The 19,901-nt window shown below is 38.5% G+C and overlaps 4 protein-coding genes across 10 annotated transcripts; 3 read left to right on the forward strand and 1 right to left on the reverse strand.

Moving 5' to 3' along the window:
* Positions 1 to 1,973: 1,973 nt before the first annotated feature.
* On the forward strand, positions 1,974 to 6,140 carry LOC107223073 (acyl-protein thioesterase 1). 3 transcript variants are annotated; one of them, XM_046739649.1, is made up of 8 exons: positions 1,974 to 2,215; positions 2,562 to 2,593; positions 2,838 to 3,102; positions 3,175 to 3,240; positions 3,649 to 3,696; positions 3,854 to 4,100; positions 4,176 to 4,340; positions 4,479 to 6,140. In XM_046739649.1, exons 4-8 carry the CDS (start codon positions 3,194 to 3,196, stop codon positions 4,524 to 4,526), a joined length of 555 nt encoding a protein of 184 aa, XP_046595605.1. In that variant the 5' UTR covers positions 1,974 to 2,215; positions 2,562 to 2,593; positions 2,838 to 3,102; positions 3,175 to 3,193; the 3' UTR covers positions 4,527 to 6,140. The 3 variants fall into 3 exon arrangements, with proteins under 3 accessions (XP_046595605.1, XP_046595606.1, XP_015518131.1); XM_046739650.1 differs by having other exon boundaries at positions 2,841 to 3,102; XM_015662645.2 differs by lacking the exon at positions 2,838 to 3,102.
* On the reverse strand, positions 5,789 to 9,650 carry LOC107223072 (ribonucleases P/MRP protein subunit POP1). Its single transcript, XM_015662644.2, has 3 exons — positions 9,287 to 9,650; positions 7,551 to 9,005; positions 5,789 to 7,321 (listed from the first exon to the last, which is right to left on the reverse strand). The coding sequence occupies exons 1-3, from the start codon at positions 9,408 to 9,410 to the stop codon at positions 6,276 to 6,278; spliced, it is 2,625 nt and encodes an 874-aa protein (XP_015518130.2). The 5' UTR covers positions 9,411 to 9,650; the 3' UTR covers positions 5,789 to 6,275.
* Positions 9,651 to 9,766: 116 nt separating this feature from the next.
* LOC107223069 (2-iminobutanoate/2-iminopropanoate deaminase) lies at positions 9,767 to 12,331 on the forward strand. 2 transcript variants are annotated; one of them, XM_015662642.2, is made up of 5 exons: positions 9,767 to 9,994; positions 11,166 to 11,326; positions 11,595 to 11,663; positions 11,759 to 11,814; positions 12,133 to 12,331. In XM_015662642.2, exons 1-5 carry the CDS (start codon positions 9,927 to 9,929, stop codon positions 12,208 to 12,210), a joined length of 432 nt encoding a protein of 143 aa, XP_015518128.1. In that variant the 5' UTR covers positions 9,767 to 9,926; the 3' UTR covers positions 12,211 to 12,331. The 2 variants fall into 2 exon arrangements, with proteins under 2 accessions (XP_015518128.1, XP_015518129.1); XM_015662643.2 differs by lacking the exon at positions 9,767 to 9,994 and adding an exon at positions 10,530 to 10,685.
* Positions 12,332 to 12,474: 143 nt separating this feature from the next.
* Positions 12,475 to 19,898, forward strand: LOC107223068 (FAM172 family protein homolog CG10038). Of its 4 annotated transcripts, none has more exons than XR_006904340.1 (8): positions 12,475 to 12,826; positions 12,995 to 13,110; positions 13,277 to 13,609; positions 13,715 to 13,834; positions 14,049 to 14,153; positions 18,579 to 18,663; positions 18,829 to 19,118; positions 19,365 to 19,898. XR_006904340.1 is itself a non-coding variant. In XM_015662641.2 (7 exons), the coding sequence occupies exons 1-7, from the start codon at positions 12,703 to 12,705 to the stop codon at positions 18,927 to 18,929; spliced, it is 984 nt and encodes a 327-aa protein (XP_015518127.1). In that variant the 5' UTR covers positions 12,475 to 12,702; the 3' UTR covers positions 18,930 to 19,898. The 4 variants fall into 4 exon arrangements, 2 of the variants coding, with proteins under 2 accessions (XP_015518127.1, XP_046595603.1); XR_006904341.1 differs by having other exon boundaries at positions 18,829 to 18,994; XM_015662641.2 differs by having other exon boundaries at positions 18,829 to 19,898.
* Positions 19,899 to 19,901: the final 3 nt, after the last annotated feature.

The following is a 19,901-nucleotide window of genomic DNA, read 5'->3' on the forward strand; positions in this document are numbered from 1 at the left end:
CATTACTACAACCCTTTGAGTAACGGATGTAAACATAACGTAACGTAACGTGTGTATAATACATGTTGAAAAAATGTTGCATTCATACGTAAGAAGTATCTTATATTACTAGCTCACTTTTCAGTCAAGTACGATAATTTATGGAAATTAAGATCATCCGCTTTCATGAAAGCCTGTATACGAATTTCCATTTCAGTAACAGCAAAAATTTTGGGACGTGACGTTATACGTGTGCAAATTCATTGTACGTAAATTGTGATACCGTTATAGCCGGTGAAAAATGATTGGTGATAGTGAAGTTGAAGTTGAACGACCGGTTCACTCCTAGTACGTAATATTGTGTGAAGAGATCGTTATTTATAAACGTCGAGAATACGTGTGTATACAGTATTTGCGAGTCGTATTGCTGACATAATCTCTGTGTGACTGTATAATCAGCGTCGTAATCGTTACAGCAGGTTATTTTTAAATTTTAACCTTGACTTTCATTTCTTTCATTCATGAATTCGACAATGTTTGCATAACTTGTATCCACCTCTGCTTTCAGTGGCATATTATAAAAACGCCTTAACTACGTAATCTATCAATGACTGATCCTGACCACCGACATTTATTTCTTTTATACACATTGATATTAGTATCGATACACTCGAAAACTAATTGTTTATCGATAGTAGTATATTATAGTAACGTTCCATTTTAATCGTCGGGATCTTTTTTTTTTGATATTATAAAAAACGTGTAACAGTGCGTCTACATTATAGGGACGCATGTAATATACTTGAATGAACACGGAGTAGTTCCGTAAGCTAATTCATGGTGTAACTGTAGTTTACTTTTGACTACATATCGTATTATAGGTAGATACTTTTGACGCGTTTGATTTGCCATTAGTCGAAGACCAAAGAGTAAAGATGTCTTCGACTGGTTCATCTCTGAGCGCCGACCAATCAAACACATATCCGTGATCTCTTCGATACAAAAGATGGGAAATGAATTTTACCACTTGATGGATATCTTCTCCTTACCGTCGAAGCGTCAATTTGGAAGCGTAAACTGTCACGATCACATCCGCCGATGGGAAATTCGCAAGGTCTGTAAAGTGTAACTAATTATACGGTATATTTGCCGTATCTAAATTACGACGGAATTGATTCGCAAGTATCGACTACTACGATAAATCGCCACCGTGTCCCACACGTGCTCTGATATTCGTATATAACCTAGCGGCTGTTATTATGGTGGACGATAATTTCGGTTGATGGACATCATTTTTTAGCATTGTTTGTCAATAGTCTTGTCTTCCAAATAGCGTGATAATTTACAATGTAATAGCATCATTAATTCGTCGAACCACACACAATTATTATATGATATTCGCCGATATTACGGCAGAGATTAGTTATTGTGAATGAACTGTGATCATTGTGATACCACGGAGGTAATATATATTACAATCAGAATTAGAGACACTTAGCGTTCAGAAAGTACAATACAGCGCTCTATCTTACCGGCAATGCTAGCTGTCAAGGCGAGAGAAAAGAAATTTGAAACGGGTTCATCGAATTGCAAGTGTCGTTTTTGCAAGTTTTTTTTTTAATACATTTGTGTGCTTGCAGCTGTCGTTGCCGATATACCGCTGTGAAATTGACTCATCGCCAGTAGTTTAAAATTTTTTCATCACAGTTTACCGCTCTTATCGTGTAACAGGCATTAGCACTGTCTGTATCTCCGAGTTCTTATCGATGGTTTTTATTCCTCCCGTCGGTATAAGGCGCTTATTTTTTTAAATAAATCAGACGTCGAAACAAGCTTCTTTGAATTCTGTTGGTAAATGCACAAAACTGTAACAAGTATATGGTATCTTGCCCGTTCTTTGCGATTAGATTCATCCGATTCATCATCGACTAAGTATTCCGTGCTTTACTTAGTTTCTAAAAATGCCGCAAGGTGGCGGAGTTAAGCGCAAAGCGAATTTAAGTCTTTTAACAAGATGTCAACTAGCCTGGCTGCAGTGATATACACATAAGTGTAAATTACACACGCAGTACAAAACGCGACGACCCGCACCGAGCAGCTTCTGTTAACATTCAGGCTCAAAGTACCTCGGTTGTAACATAAAACAAATACTCCTTTCTGTACAGTACGAGAAAAAAAACGACGAAGGATGACGACTCCGGTTGTAATTGCCGCAACGGCTCGACACACCGCGACGGTAAGGAAAAACTCGTTCCTCAATTTTTAACGATCCGATTTCTTGGTTATAATGATCCACTCGGCAACCCCTGACCGCCGTAGATAGTTAATAAGTACTACTTAATAACCTTCGCGCGGTTCCGATGAAACCTCTTAAGATCGCATAGTCCAGTCGGCAACAAGGTTGTCATGCTTAAAACTACCTGCCATCAAAGTTACGCAATTTTATGCTCTCTGTTTTCATTGGAAAACATCCCTGTTTATGTCTTTAACCTAATTTTACTCCTTTGACTTTGATGTTACGCATATATTCTATGACGGTTATAATTAAAATATAAATAAATTATTCTCATGTATTGTTTCAGCTCATATTTCTCCATGGGCTTGGAGACACGGGGTGAGTTTAACTCGTGTTCTTATCTATTACTTTTTCATTCCTTAAGTTTAAGTAAATTCATCAAGAGATGGAATATCGTGTGAGAATATAAACCATTTACATATTAAACCTTTCAATGATGTTTTATCACCTTTAGTAAGCTAACAATTGGTAGAAAACTCCTGAATATATTTACTACGTAACTTATACATGACTGCGTAATTTATTTTAATTCATGTCCATTCAAATGCATTTTTTGTTGCAGCAGTGTTTGTCGCAACAATGAATATACTGACACAGCAAATTTTAAGAATTCTAACATAGCTTTGTAAACAGAAGACTTGTGATTGGAGTTTCTTCCCTCGCTACAGGATGTGGCATTGATTAGGAAATTGAAATTTTTAATCGTTATATACACAAATATATTCAACCTCAAAGTATCGTCCACACAAATATATACATGCATTTATATGCATCATAAATTTCAGAAGGTTGATTTCCTCAGAACATACAGCAAGTGGAATATTCTGGTGCTGCGAATAAGTTTTCTATACTATGAAATTATTATTTTTATACTTATGTGAACATATTTGATTTTCCAGACATGGATGGGCAAGCTCGATGGGATCTGTGCGATCTCCTCACGTCAAAGTAATTTGTCCAACTGCGTGAGTGTGATATCTAATATACCGTGTTCAATTTTTTTTTTCTTCATACCTGAATCATTTTTCATGTTTAAAGTATAAAATCTGCAGTCAAGAATAGAGATAGTAGTATGATAGAAGAGAATGATGCTTGTGTAATGTCAAGCCATGCTAAAATCATATGTATTTACCAGGAAAATTAGGTAGTACTTTGAAATCAATCAACAAATTCTACTATTGAATTGTGTTATACTATATAGATATGCCCTCCTAAGAAACTTATAAATTTTAAAGTTGAAATTAGGACACGTTCCGTTCAAACCTTTTGTAAGTCTGTCTTTTGTCGATAATTAACTAACATGAATAATTTCGGAAGCATATGACAAGAATTTATGAAGAGCAAGAATTCAAAACACCTTTTTCGATTTTTAGGCCAACTATGCCAGTGACGTTGAACGCCGGATTCCGGATGCCTTCGTGGTAAGATCGAATAACTGCAACAAGTTTGGCCAATTTCATGTTCTGATATTGTTTTTCAGCGAACTTGTAATTTATGTTTCCCTCATGTTTCACTAGAATGAAAAGTGGTACGTACAGCGTTATTTCCCATGTCTTTTCAAATTTTTAAATAATTTAGGTTTGACCTGAGATCGCTCGATCCATCAGGTCCAGAAGATGAAGAGGGTATCCGTAGGGCTGCAGAAGTTGTACACTCGTTGATAGCTCAGGAGGTCGCAGCTGGTATACCAACGAAGAGAATCGTTATCGGAGGATTTAGTCAAGGTGGAGCTCTGGCGATGTATAGTGCACTCACGTTTCCAGAGCCTCTAGCAGGCGTCATAGCTTTATCAGCTTGGCTCCCTTTGCATCAGAGGTTCCCCGCCGTATGTTGAAAGAAATTGCAATACGATGCTATATCAGCTGCAGTTGCACAGTGCATTTCTTACATCTTGTTCCAGAGTGCGGTTGGCAATAAAAATGTCCCGTTGCTGCAGTGCCACGGTGATTGCGATCCAATTGTTCCATACAAGTGGGGCCAGATGACTGCATCGTTGTTGAAGCAGTTCATGACCAATACAGAGTTTAAAACGTATCGAGGAATGATGCACACATCTTGCGACGATGTGAGTATCCCATTTTTTGTTTTTTTATGTATTACTATTTTTCCACGCGATGTTTAATCTGTGCAGCTTATTGAAGATAGTTGTACTACAGGTTTGAGCATGAGAAATCAATTGATTCCGTGCGATTGAAATTTTCAGGAGATGCGCGATATGAAGATGTTCGTTGAAAAAGTTCTCAAGCCATAATAAACTAAATTAATTGTATCAATTAATGATGGTACTAATAATATAATCACTATTATTGGTATTATTATTGAGAGTGATGAATATTATAAATAAAATCAATAATTCCAATGCTACGTTATTTTTAGTCGTTAATTAAACATACTAGGGAAGAAAAACAAATGGAATAGGAAACATCAAAAACCAATACGAAAATGAATTGTAGTCGACAGGTATGGTAATTGCTACCATTCTATTCAGTAGAAAACTGGCTACTTCAAAATTTGACGTTTTATTAACACGTTGCAATAAAAAAGAAAAACGTGCAATTTACATTCGTGAATGTAAATTTGAGAAAATTATTCTAACGAAGAACAAATTTAGAATTGAATTTAATTAAAGAGTCGATTTAGTAATCGCAGAACTATTTAATGTAATGAAATAAAACGATCCTGTTAAAATATACCCCACTGTATTATAGTTAAAAAAGATACCTGTCATAGGTCAAATAATTAGAATATCCTAGCAATTGAGCAAAAGCTTTCTGGCCTCGAAACCTCGGTTTAATCTTTCCATTTATTAATTAATATAGGTAATGTGTACCCATCTAACAATTTAGTTAATTTTTTTCATTAAACTTACTCAAAGTTTTACAAACTACTTTCCAAATTTATTCATTAATACCTTGTTTTGATTATCTTGTTAACGAAAAACTTGCAAGAATTCCTCGACTCTTTTTCCCCATGCTTTCTTATAATCGGTGTTAGAAACTACACATATTCACTTACAGAAATTAACGAATACTTTTCAAAATAGCTTGGTCACCACCAGCAGTCCTGCTAATTCTTAAAATGATATTCAAAGGTGAAGGTTTTTCAGACCTAAAGTATATATTTTTACAGTACTTATTTAATTTATTTCGAAGTATGCTCATTGGAACCATTAAATAAAGTTGCTACATAGCAATCTTACTGTTAATTGGATCAAAGTTTTCTGATATAGATTCACAGCGCCAGCACGGGGTTATTACTGTTTATTGTGGTTAAAAAAGTATTATCTTTCAAATACCTTGTATAGTAGCAATAGGTATACAGTACGACTGCTAAGTTTTGCTGGCAAAACGAAGAAAAAATAATAATGAAAGCACTAGTAGATATAAAATAGTAACATGTAGGCGTACCTGTGTATTTTATTGCATGTACGTACATGTCTATGTGCGAATATAAGATCGAAATAATAAAATAAAAATCATAAATAAAACGAAGGCACGATTTTTTAAAACGCCCTGTTAAACACGGGCTTTTATTTCATTAGATTTGTAAACGGGAAAAGTCTACTTTGTTGATTTAATTTCAATTGCTCAACGTGCAATGGGAAACTACTGGTAATAATAATATCAAATGACAAGAACTGCCAGTTCGTTTATTGTTTGTACATCGCACTGGCAAATAACTGATGAGAATTTGGACTCTCTTCTTCTACACTTTAAAAATCATGATTCTTTTCCCAATATACTATATACTTCCGTCTATGGTAGGCGATAATTTTATTTATGAAACATAATAATTAGCGCATAGCCTGTCACAATGTAATAGTTTTAGCAAAATAAGGTATTCAAATAAATCTCTTAGAGCCACATTCAAATGGTTTCTACAATTACCTTGATGCGCTATTTAAGAATTTCCAGAAGAAATCGTTGATTTATATACATTTGTACGTTACTCTCCTGAAGTTAATTGATCATTCACAATATATTTACAGGTCAATAGTTATTCATGTCAGTATACTAAGTCTGGCGAGTCTGTATTGTCTAGATCTTGTGTTTCTGATCAGAACTACGTTACTTTTCTGCTTAATTAGGCTAAACAGAGAGGGAAGTGTTACGTATCCCAGTCCGATTCCCTTTGATTCGGTAAAACTGAAGTCTCCTTTAACCACGTATCCCATAACTTCTCGATCGCAAGAGTTTCGTATCGTTTTGCAATTTGGCAAATAGAGATTCTTCATCTTTTCAGCCTGCAGGTCAACAATACTTTGAGCCTTTTTTCGCGAAATTATTTTAGACATCGCAATGCTGGAACTGGGCTTTGGCTCAACCGATCTGTGATCACTACTCTCCATTTTAATCCGCTGTTTTACTCTTTGTCTTCTCAAACGTTTCAATAGCGCCAAGTGACCCCTTCTCAAAGTTTTTCTAATCGATTCGTTGGGGTCTTTTCTTAGCTTAGCTACAGGCCCTTCCCAGGTTCTTTTTTGGCCCAATTTTTCTAAATCCTCAGAGAGGGGTAAGCAGATTATGGCAAAATCTCTGGGACACCCTTTGCTTTCTATGACAATCTTTACAGTTATTAACGTATTAGTGTCTTTGAACACAGTTTTGTCGAAACTTGATTCACAAAGCTGTTGATACTTCTTATGCCGGTTCAATGGTAATTGATGAGAGATATTTTCTTGTATTAAATGAAGCAGTTTCTTATCTCTGAGTACATAGAACGTTGCCATATCTGTCCATTCCTTGATAAGTAAATTCCACTCGCAATAGAACGGACTAGAAATACCAAGTTTCACGTAATTTGATCTCCTGTTTGGAGGATATCTGAAATACTTTTCCATTAGACTAGTCTTTCTTTCTGAAGCTTCTTTTATGTATGCTTCTGTATCTGGCGGATTAAAATCAGGCGAATTCAACCTAAGATTTTCAAATATAATTGATGTTGATTCCCTCAAACCTCCTGGTTTGGCACAACGAAAAATAAACGAGATCCAAAACGGAGTTGCCCAACCAGATGGTAAAATTACGTCGATTCCAGAACTGAATCCTGAAAATAATTAATCCAGTTAAACAATCGAATATTTGAAATGCCAATTCAAAATTTGAGTTTGATAGAAGAAATACACTTGGGACTTAAATTTTTACTTGCCTTTCAGTCTTTCTGTTATAATACTAGAAGCTCACAAGTCACATTCTCAAAAACTGTCATAACTACATCCAGAATGACTAGATAAATTTTAAATAACGATGGAATGAATGCAATTTGCATGGCTTACCAAGACTTTTTTCTCCATAGCCGCATCCAGGCCTCTGAATAAGAAGAATAGGTACTTTGGCAATATAGCTTTGGTCATATTTATCGTCATTGCCAATACCGGGAACTAAATTTTCACTTCTCAGTTTGTTTATTTCATTTGTAGTCTTGAAGTTTTTCACCGATGATTTTCTGATTCTGGGTTCCCATATTGCACTAACATTAATAAGTGTGGGAGGAACAGGAATCGTCTCAATGGTCCTTGCATTTGTCTGCGCTTTATTTCGTTTAGTCGGGACGAAATATCTTGGATCCAAAACTGTGAAAGCCATAACTGCACATGGGGGAAGCTGGTTGGGTGAATTAAGATCCCTCAGATGTTCAAAAACCTCTTTTTGAACTTGCAGTGACTGAATGTTCTCTGAGTCCCTATAATACTCCGAATACCATGATCGGGCAGTAGTCTCAAGTGATTCGTTGTTGTCATCTCTATCAATACGAGTATTGCTCTCGACGTCCATTGGTTCAATTTCCTTCTTAGAAACCTGAACGATTTCAACATCACTATCCGAATCACCACATTTTGGTGAATCTGTTTCCATGGTAGTATGTGACTTCACTTCATCTCCTTCTCCCTCAGATTTTCTCACTTCGTCAAGAATTTTTCCTATCTCTGGCAGACGTAGGGCAGTCGTGAGCACTGCCAGACTCAATGGACCGCAAAGTCTGAACCTGTTCAAGGAATTCTTCAGTAATACTAATCTGCAATTATCAGCACCCGAATACTCTGAATCTGAGGAATGGCACGGAGACTCAAGATTAAACTTGAAGCTGTTACAAATCTCCGACAATATTAGCTGATAAAATGCAGGATGCGCCCACATCCATAATGTTTTTAGTTCAGAGTTACCAGGCCTCCATATGAACTCTACAGTTCCCACAGGTGATGTTGGATATCCGTTCTTCCTGTAGAACATAAGATTCCCCTCCCTGCTACCCTGGATATAGGATTTTGCTGTGAAGCTCAGGTTGCCAGGATCGCAGTGATTCTTGAGCATTTTTTTCAGCGCATTAATCGGTCCAGTTAGCTGAATGCAAGAATAGTAAGATATGTCCTGTAGCAGGCAGTGTTTTGCTACTGCTCTGTAACTCGCTCTAAAACTGCGATCATTTGAGTGCTCAGGGAGCCTGTGACCCCATTTTTCAACCATGTGAAACCTTTTTGCGTGCCACACGTGTGTTTCAAGCCAGGCATTCTTTACCTGCCTACGCTTGTACTCTGCGATCAGGTTCTGTGGCCTTCGCCGGTACTTTCGGGAGGGTCTTTTTGTTTTGGGTGGCAAACCTGACTTTGACATTTGGTGAATATGCATCTCTCGTAGTCTCCTTGGCATACGCTTTGCATTGTGGGACATTATTCTGCGACGCATATGCATCGGTAGTTTTTGGAATATTAATTTTGTCTGTTGAGGATTATCTGCAATATCAAGGCATAATGGTCATTCTTCAATAAAAATTCAAAATTCCCGCGCAATTAACACTCTCAAGTATTATCAAGTTAATGGCATTGTTGGGGAAATGAGGGACGAAATAAAAGAAAGAAAAACCTGGGTATACATCCGGGAAAGATACATATTCCATGTCAAGGTGGCTGAATTATGAAGCACCAGAGACATTTAAACAAAAGCAGGAATTGGAGAGGGAACAATATCTAGATTAGGTTAGGTTTATTTTATAATGGACGGGAAAATATTTTACCTATGGAATAAGTCATCGCGGCGATTTCATTCGCTCTCGCCGATGCCAGTTTCATGATATGTGCTTCGGGAGGTAATTCCTGGGATCCACCGAGGAATATGTCGAATTGAGCCTTTTCCGCCATACTTGAAGTTTCCGTGACAATTCTTGTACGAGAAATTGTAATTGGATTCTGATCCAAGCATTTGTACCTTCCAACGAACACTACGAGCCGATATTTCGAAATTTGATTTGAGGTTATGTTCAGTCTTGCTCGAACCACGTGACAGAAAGAGTATCATTCATCTTCGACCACGTGTGTATGTTGTTCTGGTGTATACCTAGATGTCTAACACTAAGGCGCAGGCAAGAAAATTACAGTTCTAGTTTCTCATGTCTGCGTAGTTATTCACAATCTCCAGTATTGGAATTGCAGTGTTAGGAATGTTGATCATTGATCGGCCTTCGATTTTTCTTTTGAACTGATAACATGAATAGAAATAAATGATACGCACGAACAATAGCAGAATATTACGTTACAATTTGCGCGTATTGAAAATTGCGACTCCGTCCGAATCAGTCATCATTATATCACCGTACTAGCTTACGCGACGAACCTCATACCTAAGGTTGACAATATTGCGTATATCATACAGTAATAATGGCGATGAAAATTATTCGAAAAATTATATCAACTACAAGGGCACCAAAATCGGCCGGACCATATAAGTGAGTCGTAATTACAGCGCACTTTAATAAAGAAATCAAAGACTAAAACAAGGACAGACAAAATCTCAGTCACTTATATTTGTCTAAAATTTTAGGGGTCGAGATTTCTCTCAAAAAGTTTTTCTACAAAGTTTAACATACACTCATGAAGTTATGGAGCTGAGATAGTTCATCATATGACATATCTTTCAAATTTAATTTGTGATATTTCGGGATGGAAGAATTCTGTACGGACATGTTGAATTATACGAATCAATTCGCAAGCACTCCAGAAATATGCCGATATTTGATAGCTGATAATTTGTTCCATCACGTGGTATTAGTAGCTTTACTAATTGCTGTACGTTCACTAGCATAGCTGAATGTGTACGCCACTGCCATTGCACACAGGTCATAGTTCACAGAGTGTATCAAACGTCGTCATTTACAATGCTTGTGAGCTGCACACAATCGTGCACGAATACATAACACTACTTGAAAAATGTATATATTCCACATGCATGCGCGGACGTATATGTACGACTGATTGAATTATACCTCTATACAAATAAAAAGATAATTCGGTATTGGAGAAAGCCGGTCAGTCGCTTATACTCTTAGTGTACTGCGGTTTGCCCTGAAAGAACATGGCGTCTATAATACGGAAAATTATTACTTGTCCAGCAGCGCCTAAACCCGTTGGCCCTTATAAGTGAGTTAAAATATCAGGATACCTCTATGTTTACCTAACGAATGTTTTTCGTTATTCATTTACTGATCGTGCAAGTTACGATTTCTTATAATACATAGTATTCACATCTTACGGACGACTCCGGTGCGAAAAGCGCATCAATAATCTGTTTTCGATCACAAATAAAAAGAATTAAAATGAATATCAATATCATATTACTTACATTACATATATTCAATACAGTTTATTTGATTTCTGCCAAATTATTGTCATTACTTGTTCTTTATTAAGAACGGATACGTCTAAATATGATGTTTAGTTATCTCACTATTTTTCCTTTTCTGCACGCCATTTACTGCATATCGGTGTGTAGATAACAATGCTACGTTGATAATTGTATTGCTCAAACATTGGTGATGCACGTAACAAAAATCAAAATTTTTTGTTCCACTTGCAAATTTTTTTTGAGATACTAATCATTGTTTTTCTTATTGTTAATAGTCAAGCTGTCCTAGTCGACCGAACCGTTTATCTTTCTGGAGTACTTGGGCTTGATAAGGATTCTGGGAAGCTGGTCGATGGTGGGGCAGCCGGAGAAGCTCGTCAGGCACTCGTCAATATGGGGTGTATTTTAAAGGAGGCGGGTTCCGACTTTGAGAAAGGTTTTTATCTATTACTTTACATTAAATATGTAACCGCTCAATACAAAGATAATTATAAAATACAATCAGTTTTCGGTGACCGATCTCGACGCGAACGGTGTTTCGCCGGCAGATAGGCAACCGAAGTTACATTACTCACCTCTAGTTGGAGTACCTCATATGTAACTCTAATTGCCTGTATGCCGGCGATACGTCGTTCGTTTCGAGACCATACGGCAGCAGTTGAGAAACCATAAATTAAAAAATTTCTCATGTTTTATTGCTACAGTTATAAAGACGACTATCCTGCTCAACAGTATCGATGATTTTTCTGCTGTAAACGAAGTTTATAAGGAATGTAAGTTTGTTTATTTTGATAACAGTATTTTTTTAAACACAAATATGCTCTAATCGACAATTAGTTAATGGTCGTTTAATTTGCTTTTTTTACAGTTTTCACAAAGGATTATCCAGCAAGGTCCACATTCCAGGTTGGGAAGCTACCATTGGTAAGATCTTTATTTGAAAATTTGTCACTCGTTTGAGTAATATTATCTCGTTTTCGGTAAATAGCATGCTTGCTTTTTACAACATGTATCCCGTAACGGTAAGAATTGTATACCATAGTTATGATATTCTTAGGGTTGACAAAAATTGATTCTGTAAAAATCGTTCATTCGATTAATCCAGGTACTACTGTACGGTATTCCTTTAATCTAAATATCCAATTGTTCAAAAAATGTGGGGTGCAACCGATCATGAATTCATGATTCATAATCAAGGTAGATTCATGAAAATTAACAAAAAGTGCGATCACTCGTTTTCAGGGGGCGAAGGTTGAAATCGAGGCAATTGCATTGACTGGTGAAGTGAAAACGGTCGGTGGGTCTTCAAGTGCCAGTTGACTGAAATCAGCAAAGCTCTGAATATGGAGGAAAATCTGACGCAGAATTTTTTCGAACGTCATCTTCCTAGGCTTTATTTTTCTGCATTTCGTAGTTCCAAGAAAAAGTAATAAACTGTATACAAAAAAAAAAAAGATCAACAACAATAACGATAATAATCATTCTAATAACAAAAATGATGTATGTACTGTAAGTTTTGGGAATTTTTTCCCCCGTTATAGGGAAACATTTCTCACAAAATCCTCAATCCTCATGCCGCGCAATGAGATTCGAAATGAGTGTTTCAGATGCCACATTTTACAAATGATCGCAAGCAACCTGACAAACACCACGCACCCAAGTATCGTCGGTAACGTCGTCAAACATGTTGAGCATGCGATAGGAGCTGGTGTGGCGATTCCGTCCGCGAGGTGGCTCTACCTCAAGTGATCTGCGAGAATCAAAAACGCGGCAAGACTACACGCCTGTATTTCTGTAGTATTTTTCAGTCCCATGTTTAGGGTGATACGTCGCATTTTTAGCAGTATTGTGAACTGGGAGTTTACGAAACTGGCAGTAATGACTGATCCTGTATTTCCTACAACGCTGAAAGATTTTGGATACGCTTTTGATGAAGGTATGAGTTTTACGGGCTGATTACATCTGATAGTCACATATCATGTATTTGTTAATAAACAGTTTCGTGCCATGCGCGTTCGACGCTGCGATCGATTACAGCGCCCCCCTTCGCCCTGAAATGCAAACTAATGGGCTTAATAAAATGTCGCTTATCTTGTATTTACAGGCGGGAAACTTCGAAAGCTTGATCAAAGCACCGGCCTCACTACTGACGGTGGATTCGAGTTTAACGTTACCGAAGACCATGCTTACAATCAGAAACGATACGAAGCGCTCGGTCAGGTAGATGAATTTAATCCAGTGAATATATATATATTATATACCTCTTATAAACGAAGGATTGTGACGCTTCGCCCATAACTAGGTTCTTGATGAATGTGTATCAGTAAAAATTAAGTACACTGTTTTTTTAGCTTTAAAAAATGTTGAGCAAAGTTTACTGTTGCAGGTAATTGATTTGCACATCTATGACCTCCTAGAGAAAGAAGGTCTGAAAAAATTGTTCGTGCCGAAGGAGGCGTCGTCAAAGGCACCGGAGCTAAAGTCGTTCATATTCGTTAGCGAAGACGCATTGCTGAACGACAAGCTTATGATATTGATACATGGCAGCGGAGTTGTAAGAGCCGGTCAATGGGCAAGGCGATTAATTATAAACGACAATCTAGAGACCGGCACGCAGTTGCCTTACATAAGAAAAGCACGAGAGCTTGGATACGCGGTAATGGTTCTCAACACAAACGACAATTTCCGTACCGTAAACGGAAAGCCGACTGAAATACCGGTAACGATGATTTACACTCAGTCGTAGGAATTATGCTTAATGCACCTTAAATGCAACTCGGACTCCAAATCCAGGGGATTCTAATCTCTGCCTGTTCGATTTCAGGGTAGCAAGGATCCTCATAGTCACGTCGAAACCGTCTGGAAGCAGTACATCGAGCCCTCGAATGCGAAGCACGTAGCAATCGTTGCGCACAGCTACGGTGGCGTTTGCGTCGTTAAATTGGTAAGTAGCGTTATAATGATTTGAAAAATGATTCTCGATTTGTTCTCTCTCTTCGATATATCGGTGAACAAATTCAACGACTGCGAGTGATTCACCATTGATTGTTGATTAAGAATTGTTTTCTGCTCTTTTTCACTTGATATCGTATCGTTTCGTATCAATTTCATGTATAATTATACTTAATTATTTTTTAATGTTATTATTTTGTGCGCAGGCCGTAGACCATGCGGAAGAATTTCGACGCAGAGTATTTGCCGTCGGACTAACCGACTCTGTGCACATGATTACTTCAGCAAAAGACACAAAACACATTTTGAAGGTAAGTCGAAATTAGACAGTCTAGAAAGCAGTAATCGGTACATTACATCAAACAACGAACTCTGCGAAATTAGACAAAAAAAAACTAAGAAACTATGTTTATCGTTGGTAAGAAAGCGACTTCCCCCAATTGTAATTAGCATCGAGTCGGTGCTACGTTCTCCAGGGATAAGGACACGCAGGAATGGGGACGCGATCGATGCGGGGATTCCGTGATTGGGGGCAAGTTGCGCGGACTGTTTCTTCAAATGTCAAAACGCAATTGCAGAGAATTAGTGACGGAAGACCTTTAGACGGCATTACAGGTTTCGTCCCCGTGTAAGCAGCTGAAACGCGACGATATGCGGAACCATGTAATCTACAATACGTGTAAGATGCATTACATCACGGCGCGAGCCAAACCTTCTCATAACGGATTCGGGTTCCTATACCTACTTCAGGGTATAACACCGCTGCACCAACCATCGCGCATATGCGCCGCGTATTGTATTGTCATAAACAACAATGAAACCGCATGACTTCCTTTTATTAGCTTCCTCCGTCGCCACCGAGAGCCCTCGTTGTATAGCCTTAATACCATATCGCACTGCCTACTTAGTGTTTTTAGTGTTTGCCGATGACATTGAGCTCCCAGAGACCACTTGTGCACAGTTAACTCTTCACGTATGCCGACTTCAATTCGTTCTGTTCGATTTTTCCCTCAGACTTCACCTTTTACTACAGTCAAGTTTGAATAATAGGATACATAAATTCACCAAATGAATGTATGAGCTACTCGTAAAGCGAGTCTTTTTAATCGTATGAAGTGACTTTGTTATCTGGAATCTTTTAAATCAAAAAGTCAAGATCGTCCGGATCAATTTGAAATTAGCTGTCTACTTTGCAACAAATTCAAGTCGATTCCATTGGCAGCTTTTTGTGAAACTCGCCACTAAACGCCAGCATATGGACAACACGAGCTACATTTTAAAGATGTAGGATTAGAAAATGTAGCTTTGGTTGCCTATTTGCTGACGTTCATCGGCTAGTTTCGCAAAAAACTCCCCTAACAAATATCAGAGAAGAAAGAGTTGGCGAGTGAGAGCAAGAGAGGCGGAGGAATAAAGGGACGGAATGATACGGCAATTGATCGGGACCATTAAAATTGAGAAATTTTTAGTCAACTTGTCCATCTGTGAGGCTCGTTGTCCACATTGTGGGGCGGCACAGCGTGACTTCTGGTGTATTAGCCTTCTTCGTAGGCAAGTGCACCCCGGGTATGTACGCTTTGTTCTGGCTTTGTCCTGCTGCCGCAGGGAAGTATATGTATGTATAATGTATAGAAGTACGAGGCGTAGCAACTCGATTTTAGCGGGTGGATATATCTATTTTTTCCATTTATTTATTTTTTCATCGAGAAGGCGGGTAGCCGAGTGAATATAAGGCGGTAATTAGGAATCGCGCGTATTTACAAGGGTAGGTAGGTATGGTGGGTACATTTATATCCGAAGCAATCTCTCAAGGGAAATTAGACCGTGTATTACAGGAGCGTCGAAATATTTTCGACCATGGGAATTGGACGCGAAAATGATTTTCGGAAAAGCATACATGTGTACAGGTGTATTGTAATGTTTTTCAACTACTAGTAGGCATTTGTACAACGAATCCCTCGTGTAAACGCAGCAACTTACTCACGTTTATATCAAAAGTTGTGTAGCTGGTCGTACTTTCGTTACAGGATAATACTTAACCTACGTCATAAGTCTCTAGCAAATGATAAGTAGGGCTCATTTTCACCAGCGTATCAAAGTGGCAATCATTTACGCGGCATTCATTGAAATTGTCAGTTTAGATATTAAATATGACGCGGGTAATCTACTTTAAATATCGGCAGAGTCTATCCACTTAAAGTGAGTCAATTTTCTTTTAATATCGAAAAAAACCTCATTTCCGTTGAAGTCCCGATTTTCATACTCGTAACACAGATACAAGAGTGAAGTACGTATGTTGTGTTCGGTGATCGGGTTTACAAAATCCTAGATTATGAGTAGTTAATTTCCTATAGGGAATCATATCCGCGCTAGGTGAAATTCCCGAAAAACGGGGTACAGGTATCAAGTTCCAAGGGACTTTCCGGGTCTCGAGTTACCTTCGCCGTTGCCGCAGAGGCCGCACGGGTGGCCCTCGGGATATGGTTCACCGGCTCGTTTACCTCTACTCGGGACTCCGCGGGTCTCGTTTTAGGATAAGGCGAGGTACGTGTCTGCATCTGGAACAGATATATGTGCCTGGCATATACACATCGGCGCTTTTGCGAGTATAGGGGATGGGCGAGGGAGACGGAAAGAGAGAAAGAGAGGAAGAGGGATTCGATATGAATGTCGGGCGCTGACAATGCCCGGGACGCTCTTCTCTTCTCTTCTCTTCTCGGAGTCGAGTCGCGAGTCGAGTGGAGTGGCTGCTTCCCTCGGTGAGGTTCCAAGAGATCGGAGTGCCCGAGTGCCGGGCTCGCCAGGAACTAATGTTCATCCACCCAACGACTTGGTCCGCTATTTCTATAGAGCCCACTAATGCCTAATGGGATCTCTCGCTCCTGAATATCACCGACGGCACTCTCAACCCCGGCTATATACGTGGGCACAGCTTATACACGCCGACTTCGAAACACGCGATCAACCCGGAAACGGAAATTGTAATACTGGATTAATTAATAGGTCAGAATATACTATCGATGGGAAGTAATTGATTTAACAGATGGAAGTCAAATTGTAAATCGAAGGAATCTGAATAATCGAAATATACTCTGAAGTATTGAGGGTAAATCAATCGCGATCGTTGAAATAATTGCAAATCATTGCGAATAAGCTGAAATCACACGTGATAGCGCTTAAAAAATTGCGCGGCAAGCGTTGGGCGTTACGAAGATCGTTGAAAGTCTTTCGGAAAATGCCAAATGAGTTCAATTCATCAACGTATTTTCAGTGTCTTCTATCCGATCACGTACTTCCGACGATTGCCAGTTTGCCAAGTGTTTTTCATTGATTTTTCATGATTTTCCAGCATTCCAGGTAGTTTTCATTAGCTATCTGGAGTGTCTTAAAATTCGGTTCAAACAGGAACTCATGAAGTTTTCGAATGATCGAATTTCGATAATCGTGAACAATTTACCCGAAGTTTCGTCAAGAAGTGTACAAAAATGATGAATCTTTCAAAAGCCCGACGTCAAGTTTAACGGTACATCATCATTGAGTACTTGATTCTCAATTCAAATAATTATCCAGCTGTTTGCCTGAACCCGGAATACGTTCAAAAATAAATATGCCGTAGTATGAAAGATATTTTTATATCCATGACTAAAAGCGCACCGACGATTTAGTCGAAAGAAAACAAAAAGCAAAATAAAGTAAACATTGTTGCCCAAACAACTTTGGATAACCCAGCTGCTAAACTCTCGGCATTAAATCATGTGGGTGTTTGCCAATCACGCAAATCGCGTGCGGGGAAATGTTTGTCACAACGAATATCCCGCTGCGTTATTGCGCACCGAGAAAACGGGCCGGGGTTGCGTTTTAGCTACGTAAATGTGCGCACGCATTTGCGCGTGTGTGCGTGGTAGGAAAGCTGTCGCGTTTGTACGCGAAACGGACAGCGTAAGGTAAACAGATTTGGGTACACGAAACGGTGCAGGACACTCGGCTGTGTGCAATGCACGTTTAAATGGATCCGCGGTGCACTTGCTTGATCAGTAAAATTCAGATATCATTGCATACTCAGGATATACGTACATGCATTTAATTCCATCCCGTATCTGGTTGTATAACGTGTGTTTGTATGTGTGCGTGTATATGTACCTACTCACGCTCGTACGTATCCCACGGGAAATGTACGGATTGTATTTACTCAAAGTAGGTACCAAAGTTTACGTCTCCTCGTCACTGTGGACTGTCGGCTAACTGTTTACCTCGTCACTCTAATTAATTGGCCAGCTAGATGACGCTCCGATATTAAACGCACAGGTATCCGCACACATTTGATTGGCACTGAATCCATATTGCCTTTTCCATTCTCCCGGATATGTCAATTTGCCCTCTTCTTTTTTTTTTTTTTTCTTATTCGCAACGAAGAGACTTTGATCAATTATCGTTTAACATTGCATTTCCTATTACCCGTCGTTCAACGGATTAGAAAACGCTGAGTTTCACTTTAGTCGAGGATTTTATAAAACTTACTTTACCTACAGGTGCACTTACACATCGTGTATATTATACGTGTATCGAATGAATGAAAGACCGCAGGAAAAAAAGGGGGACCGTTGGCAGGTCTGAAATATTGAGGAGGAAAGGAAGAAATTATAAAAGCCAAAAAAAAAGAAATAACGTCGGAAGGATGTGAAGAGTCAGAGTCTTCCTTCTCGTCTTGTTTCAAAGTTGCGGTCTTGCGGTTGCAGGTGGCGCGAAATTGGGTATCCTCAGAGAAGCCCCTGGACACCCCGGAGCGATCGCCTGACGGTGACATCGAACGGTGTTCTGCGGGTGAGCGGTCATCCTTGAACACGTGCCATATACGTTCATAGCAAAGATTTTTTAGTTGGCATGCATCGTCGTTTTCATTTGATTCAATTTTTATTATCACTTTACTTTATATTCGCTTTCCGTTTTGCCAAATGTATTTTTTCCTCTTTATTTTATTTTTTCCAGGACATGCGATCCACGAGATGACGTCGTACTCCTGCATGGAGTCCCTTTTCCAATTCGTAGAGGAGAGGTTCAACGAGGCGAGAGGAAAATCCGATCTCTGAACGATTCCGCATCTCCAGTTTACGATTTTGTCTTCATATTTTTTTTTTTTTTTTTACACTATAATGTGCGTATTTTGTATAGCAATAATCGTGATATCAATTTACCCACGTGTGTGCGTGTGTGATTTTGATATGCATCCCGATTATACTTATAAATTAATCGCTTTTCAAGATACCTGCACATTTGATGTAAGCAACAGTTTTTTGATTCTTGAACAGCGCTCTTGCAAAATATTTTCCTAATTGTATGGGTATAATTTGATTATCATTACGCGACATGTGTGTATTCGACGAAACATTTTAAAATTTTATCAGCAAACATTTTTTCAAAAGTGGCGAAAAAACGATTACATTCATCCACGTGCAAGTGGAAAATTGACAAAAATATTTAGATGCCGAATAATAGTAGATAAAAATGTACTCATTTACTTGCAGATTCCTTTTTTTTTTTTTATCATCACTACCGACAGACGAGGGGATGCAGGGAAATATCAACTGTGTACCTCAACGGTAGAACTTGGCGGACACAAAACAGTCCTGCCATCGTGCAAGCGTCAAAGCGTAATTTCGTTATGGGGTTGTAATTGTATTACCGGCGTTCTCGGCCGGCGGCACAAATTATAGTGTCAATGTAACGACAAAGGGCATGATGTTACACAATAATAAAATGATTGCCTTAGTCGGTGAGAATAACCTTCCGAAAAACTGACGCACCCTGCTCGTTATTACTTATACGTGAATATACGCATCTGCCGTGCGAGGATTTAATTATCTATGTAAAAACTATTACGTACATGCAATATTTATGTGTATATGGGATCGAAATTTTTCATCAAATCGTTTTTAAATCATCGGCGATAACGAAGGAAGGAAAATTTATAACTGAAATTGAAAGGAGATAAAATCTTTTACCGCATCCCGACAAATATAGTAATTTTCAAGAATCGCAATGAAAATACATATCTGATATTC

This window comes from Neodiprion lecontei, chromosome 5, assembly GCF_021901455.1.
Source record: "Neodiprion lecontei isolate iyNeoLeco1 chromosome 5, iyNeoLeco1.1, whole genome shotgun sequence".
Classification (NCBI taxonomy): domain Eukaryota; kingdom Metazoa; phylum Arthropoda; class Insecta; order Hymenoptera; family Diprionidae; genus Neodiprion; species Neodiprion lecontei.

Coding starts and splice junctions, on each gene's coding strand:
- LOC107223072 (XM_015662644.2), bottom strand. CDS start 9,410: ATGGCGGAAAAGGCTCAATTCGACATATTCCTCGGTGGATCCCAGGAA. Junction 9,006..9,286: donor CGCGATGACTTATTCCATAG/GTAAAATATTTT, acceptor TTGATATTGCAG/ATAATCCTCAACAGACAAAA. Junction 7,322..7,550: donor CTATGGAGAAAAAAGTCTTG/GTAAGCCATGCA, acceptor AATTATTTTCAG/GATTCAGTTCTGGAATCGAC.
- LOC107223069 (XM_015662642.2), top strand. CDS start 9,927: ATGGCGATGAAAATTATTCGAAAAATTATATCAACTACAAGGGCACCA. Junction 9,995..11,165: donor AAATCGGCCGGACCATATAA/GTGAGTCGTAAT, acceptor TATTGTTAATAG/TCAAGCTGTCCTAGTCGACC. Junction 11,327..11,594: donor GGGTTCCGACTTTGAGAAAG/GTTTTTATCTAT, acceptor TTATTGCTACAG/TTATAAAGACGACTATCCTG.
- LOC107223073 (XM_015662645.2), top strand. CDS start 2,168: ATGACGACTCCGGTTGTAATTGCCGCAACGGCTCGACACACCGCGACG. Junction 2,216..2,561: donor CGGCTCGACACACCGCGACG/GTAAGGAAAAAC, acceptor GTATTGTTTCAG/CTCATATTTCTCCATGGGCT. Junction 4,101..4,175: donor TGCATCAGAGGTTCCCCGCC/GTATGTTGAAAG, acceptor ATCTTGTTCCAG/AGTGCGGTTGGCAATAAAAA.
- LOC107223068 (XM_015662641.2), top strand. CDS start 12,703: ATGTTTAGGGTGATACGTCGCATTTTTAGCAGTATTGTGAACTGGGAG. Junction 12,827..12,994: donor TGGATACGCTTTTGATGAAG/GTATGAGTTTTA, acceptor TTGTATTTACAG/GCGGGAAACTTCGAAAGCTT. Junction 13,610..13,714: donor GAAAGCCGACTGAAATACCG/GTAACGATGATT, acceptor GTTCGATTTCAG/GGTAGCAAGGATCCTCATAG.